Source organism: Engystomops pustulosus, chromosome 5 (assembly GCF_040894005.1).
Source record: "Engystomops pustulosus chromosome 5, aEngPut4.maternal, whole genome shotgun sequence".
NCBI lineage: Eukaryota > Metazoa > Chordata > Amphibia > Anura > Leptodactylidae > Engystomops > Engystomops pustulosus.
Window position 1 is genome coordinate 25,122,886 of NC_092415.1, and position 21,856 is coordinate 25,144,741.

The 21,856-nt window shown below is 43.7% G+C and overlaps 1 protein-coding gene across 49 annotated transcripts in view; it reads right to left on the reverse strand.

The window, feature by feature from the left end:
* The window catches only part of RIMS2 (regulating synaptic membrane exocytosis 2), a 443,591-nt gene that overhangs the window by 42,701 nt on the left and 379,034 nt on the right, over positions 1–21,856 (reverse strand). For 40 of the 49 annotated variants that reach the window (XM_072151364.1, XM_072151362.1, XM_072151350.1 and 37 more), the window contains 2 exons: positions 20,723–21,013; positions 12,219–12,460 (listed from right to left, as the gene is read on the reverse strand). In XM_072151364.1, the coding sequence (XP_072007465.1) occupies positions 12,219–12,460; positions 20,723–21,013 (533 nt within the window). The remainder of the gene's footprint in view (positions 1–12,218; positions 12,461–20,722; positions 21,014–21,856) is intronic. The other 9 variants (XM_072151390.1, XM_072151381.1, XM_072151377.1 and 6 more) reach the window with 5 other exon arrangements.

Here is a 21,856-nt window from a genome sequence, read left to right on the forward strand (position 1 = left end):
ACAATCTCAAAATCATCTGGATATGTTCTAAAGTTACAACCACATAAAGTGACATATGTCAGATTTGGAAAAAAAGAGCCATGTCAAGAAGTTACAAAATGGCCAAGTCATTGAGAGGTTAATTGATGTATTATGTTGAACAGTTTGTTGAATATTTTTGGGAATTTTTTCAAAGTATTCAATAAATCCACTTAGAATAATCAATAAAAGTACTCTGATGCATAGCAACGGCACCCAGGAACTTTTTGTTTTTTAATTTAATGGGGGAGGGGCATAAGTAAGAAGGGGGTGGGCCTTAACAACTCCTCATTTTAAACTTACTTACTGCAAATAACGCCTGAAATCTATGGCAGCTCCTGCGCCAGCACAGTTGGCTATTAAATGGATTTTTAAAGTTTGTAATTTTCTAATTAGACCCTAAACACATTAAAATAATGTAATAACTGTATTAAACTTTCTTTTTTTTATCCATAATAATTACCTATGGGTTCCCAATCTCTGAAGTAAAGGATACCAAAAATGACCATAGCAGACAGTCACTGGCTGAGTGTTGTATTTATTGACATAAAATAAAAAAAAATGTAAAAATAATTATTATCAGTATTTGTAGCTGGGACAATTCCTTTAAGATTGGCTTGGTACTATCCAGTCCATATATAAAACTTGCAAGGACAGGACCTATATTTGCACTTGGCCCCATCCAATATACATTGAGGCCTCATCTTACACAGACAGATGTGTTCCCGCTCCTAGTAAACAATCTGGGAGTCCTTCAGGGATGATCTGAACGACTCTCATTATCCTGAAGTTCTCTTGCGGAGGAACACTTCTTCTCCAAGTAACAAGAAACCCACTTCAGGATTATTACAAGTGTTTACTTCTCGTTTAGATCTCCTTGGCACAGAGCGTCCCCCCCCCTGATGATGAAGTGATTATTATGTGGGTCATAGCAATGAAAAGGAATCAGATGTTGCAGATGGAAGCAAAAAAAATTAGTCTTTTAAGAAAAACACATGATAATTTCTATCATCATTGCCTGCCAGCACCAGGTTCTTACATGGTCATGGACAAAACATGGATGGAGTTTGTAAGTTCTTACATATTTACATGGGACGAATCCAAGTTCTCTGGTTTCCACTTCGCTTTAGGGTTCCTTGGTCCCTCCAGATATAATAAGAACACCCCTTCACTATCCCTCAGCAAATACACCCTCCAAATTAGGTTGTCTTCTGCTGTACCTCTGGGGTCAAGTATTAGGTAAGAGCCAGGGCCCACCAGAGGATCCTCCGATGCTCCTGTGGGCCTGTCCGACACTGCCGATACTGGTAGGCAAATTAGCTGCCTATGAAATTTTCCTAGTGTGTATGTACAGCTGTGTCCTTCCTTATCTATCCACTTGGCTGGACTTTTGTGTCACATAATAACTGGATTTTCACGACAACATGGTTTTATTATATTCTGTTACGAGATGTCTACCCGTTACGTGTTTATGTGTGGCTAGCCAGTGGTAGTTGTGCAAATTGCGGTCAAGGGAATGTCATGATTGTATTGAATGGACTTCATGAGAAATTGAAGACCTTAGAAGGAAAAGGAGACTAGCTGCAGTAGCATGCCTTGGCCACTACTCATAGAACAGAGCTGTTTTTCCAACTCAACACAGAAGGAAGCTGACTGGTATGGGTCCCAAGTGTTGGGCCGCCAAACATTTGATGTTGATAGCTCAGTTCAATGAATATTTAACAAAATATTGGAATGGGTAGATATATCTGTGGGGAGTCGAAAGAAAGGTTGAGTGGACACACTGGGGCACATTTACTTACCCGGTCCAGTTGCGATCCAGCGGCGGGTTCTCCGACGCTGATTCGGGTCCGGCCGGGATTCACTAAGGTCCATGCGCCGATATTCACCAGGTGTCGCTGCTGCGCCGAGGTCCGCTGAAGTTCACCTGCTTTTTTCTGGTGTATGTGAGTGCTTGATCTTGCGACACAAATGGCTTTTTAAATTCCGCGGTTTGTCCGAATCCTTCGGGTTGTCCGGTGGCCACGCCCCCCGATTTCTGTCGCGTGAAAGTCGGCGCGATTGCGCCAAAAATCGATCGCGTGCACCACAATCCCGTGAAATACAGCGCAAAGCGGAAATATTCGGGAAAAACCCGACGGATTCGCGGCTGCGGACCCTTAGTAAATCTGCCCCACTGGGTCTCATTTACTAAGAGCTCCGCGGTCGCACTTTCACGGGGGTTTCCCCACTTTTTCCGTTTTGTGCCGAATGCCGCCGGGATTTTGGCGCTCGCGATCGGATTTCGTCGCAAACACACCGGCTTTCAAGCAACAGAAATAAGGGGGGCGTGGCCATCGGAAAACCTGAAGGATTCGGAAAAACTACGGAATTTAAAAAGAGAATTGTGTCGCAAAATCTATCACTCACATGCAACGGGGATAGGTTGGTGAACTCCAGTGGACCTCGGCGCAGCTGGATCGCGACAGGACCGGGTAAGTAAATGTGCCACACTGTGTCCTTCTCTCCCATAGAGTAACATGGAGATACTGGAGCCCAATAGTGCCCCCAACTACTTTTCCTTGAAGACCATCTTGATGAATAAAGGCAGGAGCCCCAATATGAGTAATGCTATTGACCCAAAATTCGAGACACACTCTAGAGCTGCTAATGACGGAGCACTTTAATATGACTTCTCCATCTAACTAAGCTCTATATTTCATGAGCAGGAATCCACGTACAATGGTCCACGTACAATGTTCTCCTTCAAGTAAAGCTTTGATCGACGCCTCCCACACAAAGTATGTCAGGAGAAACTTCATTTCTAAGGACATGTTTGATATCATCTGGATGCGAGCGTTGGGTGAAAAAACATTCTTAGAACGTTCTGCGCTTTCCGTGCCAATGTATCAGTTCAGTATGGTCATGTTTTTACAGCGATAATGACCATATGGCTTCCATGATGTGTTCATCCCTAGATAATACAACGTATCTCTATGTCATTGAGGAGAGGGTTTAGTGAATAATTATATGAGATGTATATATTGTCAGATACATCACGTATAATAGTTCACAAGTCTAAGATGTTTTGTGGCGGATCAGGTTTTGAACTCAAGGCTCCTATTGGATTGTACACGTCTGTCCTGGTGTAGGTCCCACCAGCCATTAGAGATTTTTGTACCTACCCTGTGGATAATATACTGGCACATGATCCTTCCCTATAAACTCAGGTCTAGTGATAACAATTGATGATCGATCCACAGTGGATTATTAGTTATTCCTGACCAATCGCTTTTGATGTCAGTATATAGGAGACACATATGGCCTGGAGAAGAGGCAGGAGTAACAGGTCAGTCTGTGTAGGTGTTATTACCCATATGCAGTATTGGTGTATTACATGAATATTGCCCTTATTCCTACTGTACCACTATTACTACCTGTAGGTACAGAACATGGTACTGATATTTCCTATTATCTGCTTAAGGGCACAGCACAGTACTACTACTCTTATTCTCTGTACACAGGCACTGAACAGCAATGCTACACTTATCCTGTCTATATGAACACAACACAGTACTATTCCCATCCTGGGGGCACTACACACTACTACTCCTCATATCCTTTTCATATGGGCACATCACAATACTACAACTCCTACCCTGTAAAGGAGTCCTCCTTGTCACAAGTGCCCCAGCGCCCCTCTGCACTATATTACCTCTACTTGTTCCTGACTCCCGTCCGGTGGCCCCTCCAAGGCGAGTGCGCGCGCTGGCTTCAGAAGATTTAAAGGGCCAGCGCACTGCTGCCTGTCCCTGACCACGAACTTGCCTTCCGACTCTGTCTTGGCTGCCTTGGCCTTGGCTGCCATCGTGGACAAAGTCACAACTGTGGAACGACCTGGTAACACCATGCCGCAGCCAGTCCAACCCGCTTTGCTATGGGCTCTGGTTGAAGACCGGATGCCACTAAAGACTCAGGTCCCAGGTGTCGGCTTGTGTCATCGTCTGCAGTGGTCCTGTGGATCCACTACCCCTGAAGCCTGACATTACTACTCTTCTCCTTTTCATATGGGCATATGAGAGTACTACTACTACTGTCCTGTATATATGGTCACAGCACAGTAATACTACTTTTATCCAGTATACATGGGCATAGCACGGTAATACTACTCCTACCCTGTATATATGGGCACAGCACAGTATTACTACTCCTATCCTGTGTATAAGGGCACTATACAGTACTACTACTCCTATACTGTATATATGGGCACAGCACAGTACTACTACTCCTACCCTGTATATATGGGCACAGCACAGTACTACTACTCCTATACTGTATATATGGGCACTATACAGTACTACTACTCCTATACTGTATATATGGGCACAGCACAGTACTACTACTCCTACCCTGTATATATGGGCACAGCACAGTACTACTACTCCTATGCTGTATATATGGGCACAGCACAGTATTACTACTCCTATCCTGTATATATGGGCACAGCACAGTGCTACACCTTCTTTATTGTATATATAGGCACTGCACAGTACTACTATTCCTATACTGTATATATGGATACAGCACAGTACTACTACTCCTATACTGTATATACGGGCACAGCACAGTACTACTACTCCTATCCTGTATATATGGGCACAGCACAGTACTACTACTCCTATCCTGTATATATGGGCACAGCACAGTACTACTACTCCTATCCTGTATATATAGGCACTGTACAGTACTACTACTCCTATACTGTATATATGGGCACAGCACAGTACTACTACTCCTATCCTGTATATATGGGCACAGCACAGTACTACTACTCCTATCCTGTATATATGGGCACAGCACAGTACTACTACTCCTATCCTGTGTATATGGATACAGCACAGTACTACTACTCCTATACTGTATATATAGGCACTGTACAGTACTACTACTCCTATACTGTATATATGGGCACAGCACAGTATTACTACTCCTATCCTGTGTATAAGGGCACTATACAGTACTACTACTCCTATACTGTATATATGGGCACAGCACAGTACTGCTACTCCTACCCTGTATATATGGGCACAGCACAGTACTACTACTTCTATACTGTATATATGGGCACTATACAGTACTACTACTCCTATACTGTATATATGGGCACAGCACAGTACTACTACTCCTACCCTGTATATATGGGCACAGCACAGTACTACTACTCCTATACTGTATATATGGGCACAGCACAGTACTACTACTCCTATACTGTATATATGGGCACAGCACAGTACTACTACTCCTATACTGTATATATGGGCACAGCACAGTATTACTACTCCTATCCTGTATATATGGGCACAGCACAGTGCTACACCTTCTTTATTGTATATATAGGCACTGCACAGTACTACTATTCCTATACTGTATATATGGATACAGCACAGTACTACTCCTCCTATCCTGTATATATGGATACAGCACAGTACTACTACTCCTATACTGTATATATAGGCACTGTACAGTACTACTACTCCTATCCTGTATATATGGGCACAGCACAGTACTACTACTCCTATCCTGTATATATGGGCACAGCACAGTACTACTACTCCTATCCTGTATATATGGGCACAGCACAGTACTACTACTCCTATCCTGTGTATATGGATACAGCACAGTACTACTACTCCTATACTGTATATATAGGCACTGTACAGTACTACTACTCCTATACTGTATATATGGGGACAGCACAGTACTACTACTCCTATCCTGTGTATATGGGCACAGCACAGTACTACTACTCCTATCCTGTATATATGGGCACAGCACAGTACTACTACTCCTATCCTGTGTATATGGATACAGCACAGTACTACTACTCCTATACTGTATATATAGGCACTGTACAGTACTACTACTCCTATACTGTATATATGGGGACAGCACAGTACTACTACTCCTATACTGTATATATGGGGACAGCACGGCACTACTCCTTTCATTGTGCATTTATGAGCATTGTATGTGTATATATATATATATATATATATATATATATATATATATATATATATATATCAGGGCTCTTGTGTGACTTCTCCTGTACCACTACGTTACTTGTGTTACCCCCTCCCTATCCAGAGGAATCTCCAGGCAGACTAAACCCTACAGAACTATAACAAACAAGGACTTTTTGATATCTGGAGTCATCTGAGGACACGGACGCAGGAGGCACGTTCACTTGCTTGTCGCTTTGCGCTACCAGGGCGGCTGGGGCTGTTTTATTATGAACTCAATTACATCTTTAAAACTTGAACTAATAAGGTGCTTTGTAATGAAATTTTAATTGAACCAGATGGGGGAGGAGAAGGATCACGTATTAGGCTTCGTTATTCTGGCAATGGCTATAGCCGTATATTTTTTTTTTGTGTTTCTCGTTCATTTCAGGAATGTAATAAATTTACTTCCAGTAATTAATCCTAAATGTCTATTACAGAAATGGCACAATGTATTATGCGGCATTACCTCAGGGCTCAGGAGTAGAGCGGATAGAGTAACACTATAGTGGACAGTACCGCTACCGATAGATCTCAGCGAGCTGCTAATGGATATTAAAGACACGACATACACAGTCCGATCCTGCATATGGATGTACATCATTCTGAGTAAGCTCAGCCAGAGGCAAAACTTAAAGAGAACTTGTCATCCAATACCAGGGCCGCCATCAGGGGGGGTTGCTGTGACTGCAGTCAGGGGCCAGGACAGGAAAGGGGGCCCCGAGTCACAGAACCCCCTCTACCAGAATGCATATGGCTCTATACATGACAATGCACAGGAAAGAGGACTAGCATAGCATTATGTTTCCATACCGAGTTTGGGTACTGTGTTGGTTCCTACAAGCAAATCCTCTTTGAAATGCCACACAGAGAAGAGTGAGGGGAATCCTTTTAGTAGATGTGGTCCAGAACCTACAATTCTCACGATCAGGAGTTTTTGGCTGCCCGAATTGTAGATACTGGAATAGTGGCATGTACAGAAGCAGAAAAGGTATGAGGATTTAAGATCTGGAGGTCCTACTCTTTATTATCTCTAGAGGGCAGTATCAAATTTGGTGAGTGCTAGGCTCAAGGATCCCCCTGATAGTTTAGGGCCTCTGGCTGCCGTCCAAACCGCCCAAATTATAATCTGCTGCTGATCCTACGGATATGTCATAAATATCAATAATTTTGAAACCCTTTTAAAGATAGGATTAATGTATACATTGTATTTGCACCTCTAATCCATCAGAGCCCCAGGAATAGATTTCCTATGGAAGAAGCCATCACATAGTATCAGCTTGAGATGCAGTTGAAGAACAGTAGCTAGGGCATCATGGGATTGAGGTTCTTGCACAGATTGATGATCATATGGGGAGTGTAGCCTGAGCATTGCAGTCTGTACCATAGAAGTTGACAGATCATTACGGCATGTGAGTGTACCAGCTGCCGATGCATCACGGTAATACGGCGCTGTACCGATCCCAGACGACGCCATGTGCTCTATCTTGATAAACGTCAATTTTAAATATATTGTCCCAAATGTATGAGCATTAGGCCGAGTACAAGCTGTGACCACTGAAAGTAAATGAAATATTTATGGGCTACAGAACATGAAGAAAAATGACACCAATCAAATACTTCTACAAAGATGAAAGGTCTTATTACAGTAATGAGAATGAATGAAGCCGCTACTTATAGCACATAGAAGTCTATCATGAGACGTCCAAGCCAGGTCTCCACGTTACTACACTCCATCTACATAGGTAGTGGCCTACATGCTCTCCTTACAGACCTGTCATCAGTAGGGTGTCCTATGAAGGGACCATAAACATCATGCAATGAGGGATATCTGGAATATATGTGGTGTGATATCAGCCAAAGGAGCCACTTTTAGGCCTCTGATAAACCCCCTTGATTGTGTTACACGGACTAACCCCTGACTGCATCAATGCAAAGGGTTAATGGGTCCGGATTTGCTTTATTAACCTTTAGTTGCAGCTTCTTTGTAGATCACATGGTATTACCATCACATACATTTAAGGCAGAGATCGAGTGCCCAAAATGAGACCCAAAACACACCAGCTTTTCCCAAAGTGCCATCACGGCGATTTAGGCAGTAACAAACTTATTGCTACCAGAATCGTTGAGCTCCAATCCGACCTTGTCCACACCTCCTCACTCTTCAGACAGGACCAAGCAGCACAGGATGGGTCACTACTTGGACGGCCTGAGACTGCAGGCAGGTGTCATGTCAGGCAAACTCTGTGCCTGGGAGACAGCCCGTGTGCCCAGAGAGAGGTCTCCGAGTGCCATCTCTGGCACCAGTGCCATAGGTTCGCCACCACTGATTTAAGGCATTTCCTTACGTACCTATACGTGATACTGCATTAAGGGGTTAAATGTGCCCTGTTGGATAATCAGTTTAGGAGGCTTGGGTGCTCTGAGGGTGCTCATACATATCTTGCCGTGACTAGCAGACTATCTAATATGTATAAGGATGTCCTGATTCTCAAATGCCATTGGAAGCAAGGATCGGGCATGCTGGATTTCATCATGCCCAATCGTAGACCTGACTGGACTATTATACTGGACTGGAACTTATTCCCTCCCCTACATTAATATGGGGAGGGATAGTGTTTGGCAATCATTTGTCTAAGGTATATGGCCACCTTCATGTTAAACCAGAGAACTGCTGCTTTTTATGAGGATAATAATACTGCACCTTCCCATCATTCTCACTGGATTTCTAGTAAACTTTTGGAAGCATTTTGAGGATTTTTTGACAGTTTTAGAAGGGAACCTGTCAGGCAGTTTGGGACCGCCAAAATTACTTTATAAATTGTAGTTGGAGTCTTGGGTCCTAAAGATATAGAGGTCGCCTCTGCCTGTCAGACAGTTTTGGAAAAGTTGGCATGGATCCGGTGAGATGGGTCCACATTAAATATGAGACAAATTTTTCAAAAGATTTGGCTCGGATCTGAATCAAATTGGTGCAAACCGATGTTACCCCAACTTTCCTGGAAATTGTTGCATAACCCAATTTTACAGGACAATTGGATCAATATTGGTGTGTCTGAAGTGAATAAAAAAAAATTCGATTCGATTTGGGGGCTGAAAATTGGCAGATTTTCTACGAATTGATTCAACTGTTGTAAAAAATTGGTGCGCATGTATGTCAGGTAGAAATGAGCAGACCGGACATCTGACCGGGACATGTTGCCATACAGTCCAGCTGGCAAATGGATGCCCCTATCAACTAGCCAATGCTTTGATTACGGTAGTTAGTGGTCAGGTGGCCGAACCCAAACTTGAAGGTCAGGTCCGCTCATCTCTAATGTCCAACAAGATAGGTCCACATGAGCCTCCAGTGCATGCACAGTTCATCCGTTAAAACCCATGGGAAGTTAACGACATGCACCAGAGACATATAAGGACCCATCTCACAGGACCTACATCAGGCCTACTCTATGGTCCACATCTATCAAAAGTAGTGCAAACTTCACTTTGTGCAGTTTGCCTATGCAGTGTGTGCCAAGTGCTCCAGATTCATCAAAACTGGGGCACGGTCTTCATGAATCTGGCGCCCCCTGCACCAATTTTTTTTGGGGCACTTTGTTCACGCTGCAGAATTGTAGGGCAGACAGAATTGTGCAACACCTCAGTAATTAATGTGGTGCTAACTCTAACACGCCTCCTTAGGTGAACAGTTTTTCTGTTTTGTTGGACACAGAGCAGCCGAGACACAAAACTGGCACAGACACTTTATCAGACAGAAAACTGGTGCAAACACTTCAATAAATGTATGCCAATATGTCTATAACGCTAATCCCCAGCTATTTTTACGCTAGCGGTTTAGTAGTCCCAAACGGTCTGACAGGCTCCCTATAAAATGATAAAAATATACTTTAGTATTATTATTATAGAAAAAGTCCATATAGAAAGACAGTCCATACACAAACAATCCAAATGTCCCCAAACACATCCAACGTCACTGCATTATACAGAACTTCAGCAGATTTTCTTCTACATCAATGTAAGCGGCTCATGAAATAATAACACTTCACTCCTGCTTTTTATAATCAGTTCCGAAGACGGAGACCATCCATCCTCATTATGCAACCAAACCCCAAATCCCAGCTCTGCTAATGTGTGCGGGACTAAGGGCCCAAACTAAAGTAACTATTTCACTTTTCAATGTTTTATGGTGTCAGTTGGCAAAGACTAGAACATTCTAAAATCGGAAGTGGTTTCTCTGTGTTTCTCAGCAATTTAGAGGCCATTCAATATTTTAGGTGTAAACCATTAGTTCTGATTCCTAAATCGTCCTATAACACCTTGGTCCGTGTCTGCTCTATAGTAACCTATAGATGGGTCTGATGAGGTGCGTGATGCGACTGTACTACATCGGCTTCGTTGGAGTACTATGTAGGTGCCAGGAACCATGGGCTACGGTAAGTATAAGTATTCGCTTTTTTTTAATAATAGGACTGGGCTGAGATGATATTGGCTGATTTGAGACACTAAATCATGGGTCCATAAGGATCTGTGAGTGATTTAGTGTCCCAAATCGCCTTGATGGCTTCACTTTAAGAGGAAACTTATCGCATGCCTCCTAAGAGATATTACCACCACGACTCTTTACCAGCTGTATCTCTACAAGTCACCTTCCAAGTCACCTGTTCTCTGCTCTATATAGCAGGGTCACTGCGTTTAGTACTGCAGATCAGCTCTATTGACTTGTATAGGATCGACTTGCGCTCAGCCTTGCCGTTTTCTGGCCTGTAACAGGAAAGCTGCACGACAGCTTCAGGCAGCCAAAGGATATGTTAACAATTTTAAAATTTTAAATCCACTTTAAAAAGGAACAACAGAGCACTGCAGAACCCCTCAAAGTGCAGAGGATGGGGCTCTTGGCATCATATTCATATATATATGATACAGGGAGTCCCTTCTTCTGGTATTAGGGTTACAGGGTTGGGAAAGAAAGGACTCCTAGCATCACATTTTACTGTCCCATCCGAGGCACTGTGGTCGGTTGTCTGAAATTGCCTTACAGGTTGCTTTACTATTAGATCAAGCTTGACGAAAGTTGTATTATATGGTATGGTCCCAAATTCTTGTCTTATGACCCTTCGCACCCACACAAGTAGTTTTTGTTTGTAAGGGCTTTTACTGCTTCATTGTTTTGATTTGTCCCTTCTGAGACTTCCCCTTTAACATGCTGTTTCTGATGCCTTCCTCTATGACGGACATGTTAATCAGCATGAGAATGGAGGGGGGTGCATGCACATTATGTTATCCCTCCACTGGAAGCGCTAACAATCGCTGTCATGTAGATCTAATTATTATTATTACAGTTATTAAAGGAAAGCCATTTCCTACTCTGCCGAGAAGATTATTTCCTGTGTAATTACAGCCACATAAACATGGAACAACTAACATTCAGGAGAAAAACAACATATTCTAAAAACCCCATGTTGTATAAGTGCAGCCCTGACCCCTGACTTCTAGGAGAAGTTACACAAAGTGTCAAATATAATGGGAAAAGAAGATTCACATGGAAAGATCTCCCCACCCAGACTCCTGTATATGTAATTTAGTGTTACATCCCTTTAATTTGTAGTCACTTATCATCATTGTCTCGTTCTACAGGACATATCTTCTAGTGATAACTAAACAAGGAGTAATAGCATAATAATTGTATATTCATGGAGGACCCAACACATCTGCGCATTGCAGATACACTGTAATACTTCCATTCCCCTGCGGAGGTGCTGCAGGCAAAACAAACATATGCTACCAGGATAGTAGGACACTTTTTGATAAATTTGGGAACAGATGTTGTTGACAAAGAAGAGTCTTGTTTAATTGTGAATTTCCACTTGGTATCCTATAAATGTAGACGTGCATGTCAACCATAAAAGTCCCCCCCCTGCTGGCAGAAGGTCTCCCATGTAAAAAAAAATATATTCATGTTCATATTAAAAAAGCTACTTTTAGGGTTGCAGTTATAGCCCAACTCACTCAATGGGCCTCCAAAACTGCAGGGACGGTACATATAATATGGTCCTGATCCAAACTGGAACCTCTGAGACATGGAGTACCAAGTGATAAGACAAGAGCCCTGTGAAGTGAACATTTTTGAATAGAAAAAAAACTTTAAAAAGTAAGTCCTACCTGTTTGGCTGAGCTGTGAGGTACTTCGGCTTTTCCGCGAGAGGCCAACAATGGCCACCATTTTGGCGCCGATGCTGGATCTTCTCTTCTTATTGCCGGCACCCACTGTGCCCACTGCTGTGTCGGACTGGCTGCCATCGTTCTTCTCCAATGTATACATGTCCCCACCGATGCTGGTACTTTTTGTCATGTTCTTCCCCGAGGCGCCCATCTGTCTGCTTTGCATTTTGGATGTAAAAACACTGTCAGCCAATTGGCAGATAATGTTTGCACACAAAACAGGGAGGGTGAAAAGACAGAAAAGCAAAGTTTTTAGTTGATAAGGTTTGGGTAGCATTGGGGAAACAGACTATAATGAGATGGAAACTTAAAGATGTTGTAGAACTTATATACATACATATCTATAAAAATAAGGACAGACATGGCCAGAAAAGTTATCACATTAAAAGACATCTAATACCAGGATGAAGGATTGTAAACCAAGCACACTGACATACTGGTGTGCACCCGCTCTGGCAGGATCCACTCTTCCTTAAACTTTGTATGCCCTTGTTTTTAGAAAAAGAGGCTTAAAAAAATATGCAAATTAAATTGAGGGGCTCCAGGTTCATTCACCTGGTATGAAAACCGGAGCCCTTCAGGCTCATTTGTATCATTTTTAGAGCCTTTTTTTGTAAAAACAAGGACATAAAAGGTTAGAAGAGGAGCGGACCCTGCCAAAGGGGGCACACACCTGTATGTCAGTGTGCTTGGTTTACAAACCTGCATCCTGGTGGTAGGTTTCATTTAAGGACACCACAATGATTTGTGGTCCGTGAAAAGAATTATCAGAACTTCTATTTTGTCCATAGAATTCTAGAAGTCCACAAATTAACACTGCTCACAGATCCGTTTTTTTCTTAACTGTTGAGGCTGTGGAACCAGGTGTTATGTTTTCTAACTAATGATAAACAGGTTAAACTATGTTTTCAGGTTTTTTTTAACAGACATTAAAAAATGGAATAAGAGAAGCATAAACAATGTAAAATAATAAATGTGGCCAAAAATTGAAGCAAAACGGAAACAAAATTCAAGGAACATGCAACAGACATGCTAGTGTGAATCTGCCCTAAAAAGCAGTAAGAGAAAATCTTAACAGGACTCCTAGGAACGGCAAGATGAGTCCTGATTACCCCGCTCACACACTGTGATTGATAGTGACAGTCCTGATTACCCCATCCACACACAGTGATTGGCAGGGAGAATCCTGATTACCACTTCAACATAAAGTGATTGACTGAGTGCCCTGATGACCTTACACACACAGTGATTGACAATGAGAGTCCTGATTACCCCGCCCAGACACTGTGATTGGTAGGGAGAATCCTGATTACCACCCCAACATAAAGTGATTGACAGTGAGGGCCCCGATTACTCCTCCCACACACAGTAATTGGCAGTGAGAGTCCTGATTACCTCGCCGACACACAGTGATTGACAGTGAGAGTCCTGATTACCCCTCCCACACACAGTGATTGACAGTGAGAGTCCTGATTACCCCTCCCACACACAGTGATTGACAGTGAGAGTCCTGATTACTCCACCCACACATAGTGATTGACAGTAAGAGTCCTGATTACCCCTCCCACACACAGTGATTGACAGTAAGAGTCCTGATTACTCCGCCCACATACAGTGATTGACAGTAAGAGTCCTGATTACCCCTCCCACACACAGTGATTGACAGTGAGAGTCCTGATTACTCCGCCCACACACAGTGATTGACAGTGAGAGTCCTGATTACCCCACACACAGTAATTGGCAGGGAGAGTCTTGATTACCCCTCCCACACACAGTGATTGACAGTGAGAGTCCTGATTACCCCACACACAGTAATTGGCAGGGAGAGTCTTGATTACCCCTCCCACACACAGTGATTGACAGTGAGAGTCCTGATTACTCCACCCACACACAGTGATTGACAGTGAGAGTCCTGATTACCCCGCCCAGACACTGTGATTGGTAGGGAGAATCCTGATTACCACCCCAACATAAAGTGATTGACAGTGAGGGCCCTGATTACTCCTCCCACACACAGTAATTGGCAGTGAGAGTCCTGATTACCTCGCCGACACACAGTGATTGACAGTGAGAGTCCTGATTACCCCTCCCACACACAGTGATTGACAGTGAGAGTCCTGATTACCCCTCCCACACACAGTGATTGACAGTGAGAGTCCTGATTACTCCACCCACACACAGTGATTGACAGTAAGAGTCCTGATTACCCCTCCCACACACAGTGACTGACAGTGAGAGTCCTGATTACCCCTCCCACACACAGTGATTGACAGTAAGAGTCCTGATTACTCTGCCCACATACAGTGATTGACAGTAAGAGTCCTGATTACCCCTCCCACACACAGTGATTGACAGTAAGAGTCCTGATTACCCCTCCCACACACAGTGACTGACAGTGAGAGTCCTGATTACCCCTCCCACACACAGTGATTGACAGTAAGAGTCCTGATTACTCTGCCCACATACAGTGATTGACAGTAAGAGTCCTGATTACCCCTCCCACACACAGTGATTGACAGTGAGAGTCCTGATTACTCCGCCCACACACAGCGATTGACAGTGAGAGTCCTGATTACCCCGCTCACACACAGTGATTGACAGTGAGAGTCCTGATTACCCCACCCACACACAGTAATTGGCAGGGAGAGTCTTGATTACCCCTTCCACACACAGTGATTGACAGTGAGAGTCCTGATTACCCCGCCCACACACAGTGATTGACAGTGAGAGTCCTGATTACCCCGCCCACACACAGTGATTGACAGTAAGAGTCCTGATTACCCCTCCCACACACAGTGACTGACAGTGAGAGTCCTGATTACTCCGCCCACATACAGTGATAGACAATGAAAGTCCTGATTACTCTGCCCACTACTCCTACGATAAGATGGCTATGCCCGATCCTGGGGATAGGTGAAAAGTGTCATTGGTTGTACAATCCGTTTAACAATATTCCTCTTTATATTGAGAATCATTGAATTGCCTATACTTTTCTCACTCAGTCAGTGATCTGTGCCCTGATATTGCAGGGGTTAATCTCATCCTCTTCAACTTTTCTTCTATATTACTAGAAATAGTGAACAATAGCAGCAGTTTCAGGACACGTATGATGTAAGCGAGCTATGTTTCCATGGTAACAAGGCTTCGGGGAACTGCACCAGTGTGCATCTGTCACTTCACATCCATGAAGAGAGCATGGCTGCTAAATTATTCTGACTACAGCGCACACGACTTTACCGAGACCTAATATACTTCCCGGTGTATTAACTTACCTATGTGATGCCGCAGTACTGTGTTATTATTAGCGCTACAAGTGGTAGAAGCTGGCTGCATATACATGCCATCTATACAATTAAAGGGGCTGTCCAATTCTGAAAATCCATATTCCTATACCCCATGGGAGGAGTTAATAGTGTTTTAATAGCGTGTCCCCCCCCCCCCCTGGAGGACTTGTCCTTATCACACAGGTTATATGTAGATGAGAAATGTGTAATGCTTAATCTGGCCTCTGGAGGCACTGCAGGAAAAGTGATCACTTACTTATTGTACTTTCCCATAGGTTATTGCTCATTCTGGGCAGTTATCCACAAATTGTCTAAAATGGAGAACTCCTTTAATATGAAATTCTCTATCATAAATAATGCCAGGGAGAGGAGGTCCTAAATTTTATAATTTTACATATTTAACACATTTTTATCAAGGAATGCAAACTAATTGTGTCTGATGTCGATTTCTAACAGCCAGGAGAGTATGGGAATTCTGATGGATTGTTTATACTTCAAATGAGATGAGATCCACCAGTAGTATTGGACTCAGGTTCCTTGGGGCCACCAGATAAAATTACGTTTGGACCTATCCTTCATCTTACCCCCAGGAAAACTTGGAAGTACACTACAAATTTGTTTTGCTGCTGTACTTCTGGAGTCCAGTTTTAGGTTAGAGGATGGGCCCACCGGAGGATCCTCTGGTTCTCTGGTGGGCCAGTCAGACACTGTCCATCAGAGTTCATCAGAATCTCTTACTTGGTTCCTCCATGGATCCAGGAGCCATGATGTTAGTTTGATAGAGCCTAATTCTTCAAATATCTCATTTTGGCATAGAATAGACAGTTATGGGTAGCCATTCTTGTGTAAAAAGATTGACCCCCTCTGGTTGACCAGTCCAGCACTGTGGAAGTTCTTTAAACTTGGATTCTGTGGACGCTACTGATACAATGGGGCCTACGGAGTAAACCATGGACTAAGAAGGGACTTAGAATAGGGACCATCTTGAGAAATTAACTCAACATGACCAGGAAGACAAGTTTCTTAGTAGGCAACAGGTTCCTGACCCAACCAAAACAGGTTCCTTAGCCTCTGGTCCTGAACAGTGTAGACGTGCTGACTTAGTATCATTACCACCTGCAACTTAGGGGAGTCTCCAGTCTAAACGTTACATAAACTTCTCTCCACACCTCAATAACTATCCCAGTACATTAAGTTATATCAGGTCATTGATGCTCCTCAGAACAAGTGGGTGGCAATTCCAATCTGGTGATTTACATAATGTCTTTAGATCTAATTAGAATATTTGTGAATGCTGGAGACAAAATGTACCTGGATGATTAGGTACCAACAGCGCATCTGTCTGCTGGATGGCCACCAGCTCCCTGTATTTATCTACCGGAGATAAAAGTAGGACAGATGGAGGCTGGGTCTTTACATACATTGTAAAACGAGGGCGCCTAACGTACTTCTTCTGTCTCCCTAACAAAGTGGGTCAGTATTTGGCAGGGGACCTCCCCTCACTCAGTGGAAAGCTACTTCATGACAGTATAATGAATGGTTCAGTATTTTTCTAAGTCATATACATTAATAAAAGAAATCTACTATCAGAATCCATCATGATAAACCATGGACACTTACTCATAGGTCCAGGCACCGTGGCTGTGGTAATCTCTAAATATATTTATATTTTCCTCTAAAATCAACTTTTAAAATTCTGCTAATGAGCCACAAGGGCTCTGGGGGTTATTATCAAAGCCCTTTCATGGTGCAGATTCACAAGCTGTTGCGAGTGTGCAAAGAGCCTGATGTAACCTTACTGCGACAGGAGAAGTTTCTGCACACAGAGGGAGGGGGAAGTGCTCATGCACAGTGTAATAGCCTGTAAATCACTGGTAACTCCCCCAGGAGCCCTTTAGACTCATTAGCATTATTTTAAAAGTTGATTTTAGAAGAAAGGAGGCCATAGATAACAAATATAAGACGATTACAATAGTCATGGTGCCTGGGTCTATGAGGAAGTGTCCTTGGTTTATCATGATGGATTCTGATGGTAGATTTCCTTTAAAGGGAACCTGTCAGAAGAAATTGACCTACTAAACCACTACCAGTATGTTGTCAAGCAGCTAAACACCTTCCCGATCATGTTTCTTTCATGGTTGAGTGTTGCAGCAACATTAACTTTGAAGTGAGATGTAAATTGGTTGTATTAAGTCATGGAGGTGGAGACTTGACCCCTGAAGTCAAGCTCTCTCTTCCTTTTTGTAATTGATGGTCCGGCATCCAGAGACATCACTAGCCAGATCTCCTGAAGTCTGGTGCAATATGCCAATCACTGGGAAGAAGGTGTTCAGTGGAAGGGGATATTTAGTCCAGTGATAAACTCTCCGCCTCCTTGACTCTATGCAACCAATTTACATTTCACTGCAAAGTAGATTTTTTGGGATGATGGAACCATGCTGAGCCATGAAAAATACATGATGTGAAAGGTGTAAAGCTTCTAGACAACATACTGGTAGTGGTTTATTAGGTCAATTTCTTATGACAGGTTCCCTTTAGAGGGATCCGCTTTTCTATAAGCCTCTTATGCCTTTGTTTTAAGAATGAAAGGTTTTAAAAAATATTCAAATGAGCCTGAGTTGTTCCAGGCTCCATTAAAACCTATGGAGCCCAGAGGCCCTCAGGCTATTTGCATAACTTTAAAATCCTTTTTTTGTAAAAACCAGGAAATAAGAAACTTAAAGACAAGCAGATTCTGCCAGAGGGGGCACACACATATGTCAGTGTGCTTGGTTTACAATCCTTCATCCTGGTGGTATATGACTTTAGTAAGCGTTTCTATAAATTATCTTAAATACGCTAGTAATGTTGAGAAAAAGGGTAAAGACTGAGTAGATGATTCTATTTTTGCAAATACTTGGCTATTTATGTAACCTTTTATGTAACATGATGGTGAAGCTCCAAAAGGTGAAAACAAAAGACCTTCATACTCAAAAAAGAGGCAGGGCTGAGTGAATAGGTGTGCCTTAACCATCTTTAGGAACAGACAGGACAGAGGGGGGAGGCCCCTGCTGTAGCCAGATGTTTATAACAGCCAGGAGAAGGCTCCAGAGGAGGAAACTCCTGCTTTAGCCAGTTGTTTTCTACCAGACACAGGGCAGAGGGGTTGGGTTCTGCTATAGCCAGTTGTTTTATACCAGACACAGGAGAGTGGAGGAGGCTCCTGCTGTGGTCAGTTGTCTTATAACAGACACATCACCAAAGGGGGAGGCTCCTGCTCTAGCCAGTTGTTTTCTACCAGACATGGGACAGAGGGGGAGGCTCCTGCTGTAGCCAGTTGTTTTCTACCAGACACAGGTCTGAGGGGTTGGGTTCTGCTGTAGCCAGTTGCTTTATAACCAGACATAGGGCACAGGGGTTGGGCCCTGCTGTAGCCAGTTGCTTTATAACAAGACACAGGGCAGAGGGGTTGGGTCCTGCTGTAGCCAGTTGCTTTATAACCAGACACAGGGTAGAGGGGTTGGGTCCTGCTGTAGCCAGTTGTTTTATAACCAGACACAGGGCAGAGGGGTTGGGTTCTGCTATAGCCAGTTGTTTTATACCAGACACAGGAGAGTGGAGGAGGCTCCTGCTGTGGTCAGTTGTCTTATAACAGACACATCACCAAAGGGGGAGGCTCCTGCTCTAGCCAGTTGTTTTCTACCAGACATGGGACAGAGGGGGAGGCTCCTGCTGTAGCCAGTTGTTTTCTACCAGACACAGGTCTGAGGGGTTGGGTTCTGCTGTAGCCAGTTGCTTTATAACCAGACATAGGGCACAGGGGTTGGGCCCTGCTGTAGCCAGTTGCTTTATAACCAGACACAGGGCAGAGGGGTTGGGTCCTGCTGTAGCCAGTTGCTTTATAACCAGACACAGGGTAGAGGGGTTGGGTCCTGCTGTAGCCAGTTGTTTTATAACCAGACACAGGGCAGAGGGGTTGGGTCCTGCTGTTGCCAGTTGCTTTATAACCAGACACAGGGTAGAGGGGTTGGGTCCTGCTGTAGCCAGTTGTTTTATAACCAGACACAGGGCAGAGGGGTTGGGTCCTGCTGTTGCCAGTTGCGTTATAACCAGACACAAGGCAGAGGGGATGGGTCCTGCTGTAGCCAGTTGTTTTATGACCAGACACAGGGCAGAGGGGTTGGGTTCTGCTGTAGCCAGTTGTTTTATGACCAGACACAGGGCAGAGGGGTTGGGTTCTGCTGTAGCCAGTTGTTTTATGACCAGACACAGGGCAGAGGGGTTGGGTTCTGCTGTAGCCAGTTGCTCTATAACCAGACACAGGCAGAGGGGTTGGGTTCTGCTGTAGCCAGTTGCTCTATAACCAGACACAGGCAGAGGAGTTGGGTTCTGCTGTAGCCAGTTGCTCTATAACCAGACACAGGCAGAGGGGTTGGGTTCTGCTGTAGCCAGTTGCTTTATAACCAGACAGTGGGCTGAGGGGTTGGGCCCTGCTGTAGCCAGTTGCTCTATAACCAGACACAGGCAGAGGGGTTGGGTTCTGCTGTAGCCAGTTGCTCTATAACCAGACAGTGGGCTAAGGGGTTGGGCCCTGCTGTTGCCAGTTGCGTTATAACCAGACACAGGGCAGAGGGGTTGGGCCCTGCTGTAGCCAGCTGCTCTATAACCAGACACAGGGCTGAGGGTTTGGGTCCTGCTGTAGCCAGTTGTTTTATAACCAGACAGTGGGCTGAGGGGTTGGGTCCTGCTGTAGCCAGTTGTTTTATGACCAGACACAGGGCAGAGGGGTTGGGTTCTGCTGTAGCCAGTTGCTTTATAACCAGACACAGGCAGAGGGGTTGGGTCCTGCTGTAGCCAGTTGCTCTATAACCAGACACTGGGCTGAGGGGTTGGGTCCTGCTGTAGCCAGTTGCTTTATAACCAGACACAGGGCAGAGGCGTTGGGTCCTGCTGCAGCCAGTTGTTTTATAAACACACACATGAGAAGAGGGCTCCTACTGCAGCCAGTTGTCTTGCAACCAGACACATGACAGTATGGAGAAGGAGAGTTGAACTCATGGTACATACAGTATATAGCAAAAATTTTATTTTATTTTTTAATTGAAATATCAATGACTATGGGAAAGGTAGGAAGTGTATAAAGTACCTAGGAGGATAAGTTTAAGAGGATGGACATGTTACCTGATGTCATTTTCTGACAACCTCCTGGGCATTGCCTCTGTGTGATTTTCTTCGGGTTCCTGTGTTTCTTCATCTTTCTCGGCATGCAGGATCTCTTCCTCTATGGAGCCCTTACTTCCTCTCTTTGTGGAGCTCTTATTGGCCCTCTGACCTTCCTCTGCTACTTTCTCACTATCTTCTTCCTCCCTGATTTCCTCCTCTTCCTCCTCAGGAAAGCCCAGGTCCTCGTGGTTTTCCCCTCCCTTCCCTCCCTCTCTCCTATCACATCTTTCCCCCATTTCTCTCAATCTTCTAATGACCAATTGGACAGAGAAGAGGCATGCAAGTGGAAAAGAAAAGATGAAGGTTAGACTCAAATAAGAAACATGCGAGTCATGCAGAAGGCTCTGTTCACACTCGGGTCATGATGCAGGTTGCAAGATCCATTTTGCATGGTCCTGAAGAACAACACTAAGTTGTGATGGGTTCTACTAGGTTTCCATCAGTGTGTCATGGAAGAACAGTTCCTATAAAGCTATTATTTCCATTAAAATCCTGGAATAATTGATGGAACAATCATAACATAGGTGTGAACAGAGCCCTATGGGAAGACATGCTAAATAATAAATAGAATGAAACCGAAAAATATAATAAATAAATTGGGGAAGAAAATGCATTCTCCTCAAAATCTAATCTCTGCCGCCAATAAAACTACTGTACATTGTCCTTGTTCTATCCCCCTAATGTCTAGGCCTGAAAAAGCCTTAATGACTAGACAATGATTATTGTTTTTGCAGATGCGGGTTTTTGCTTTAATTTGATGTATATATATATATATTTTTTTTTTTTTTTTTGGGTGTTACACTTGCACTTTTATTTGTGGCAAAAATTAGGAAAAGGATGGGGCATCTATAAGGTCACGTGGCAGATTTTGTATTTATTTCTAAAATCTTCTTTCTATTGCACTAGGAAATTACTGGTAACTTTTTCCACAAGCGGAATTCTTAATCATAGATTTGGGAGTAAAAAAACTCCCTGCACATCAGGGGCGTAACTACAGGGATAGCAGCCATAGCAGCTGCTATGGGGCCCACAGCGTCTTGGGGGCCCTGGCATCTGGGTTATTGGATGCGAATATGCTGTATGTGTGTATAT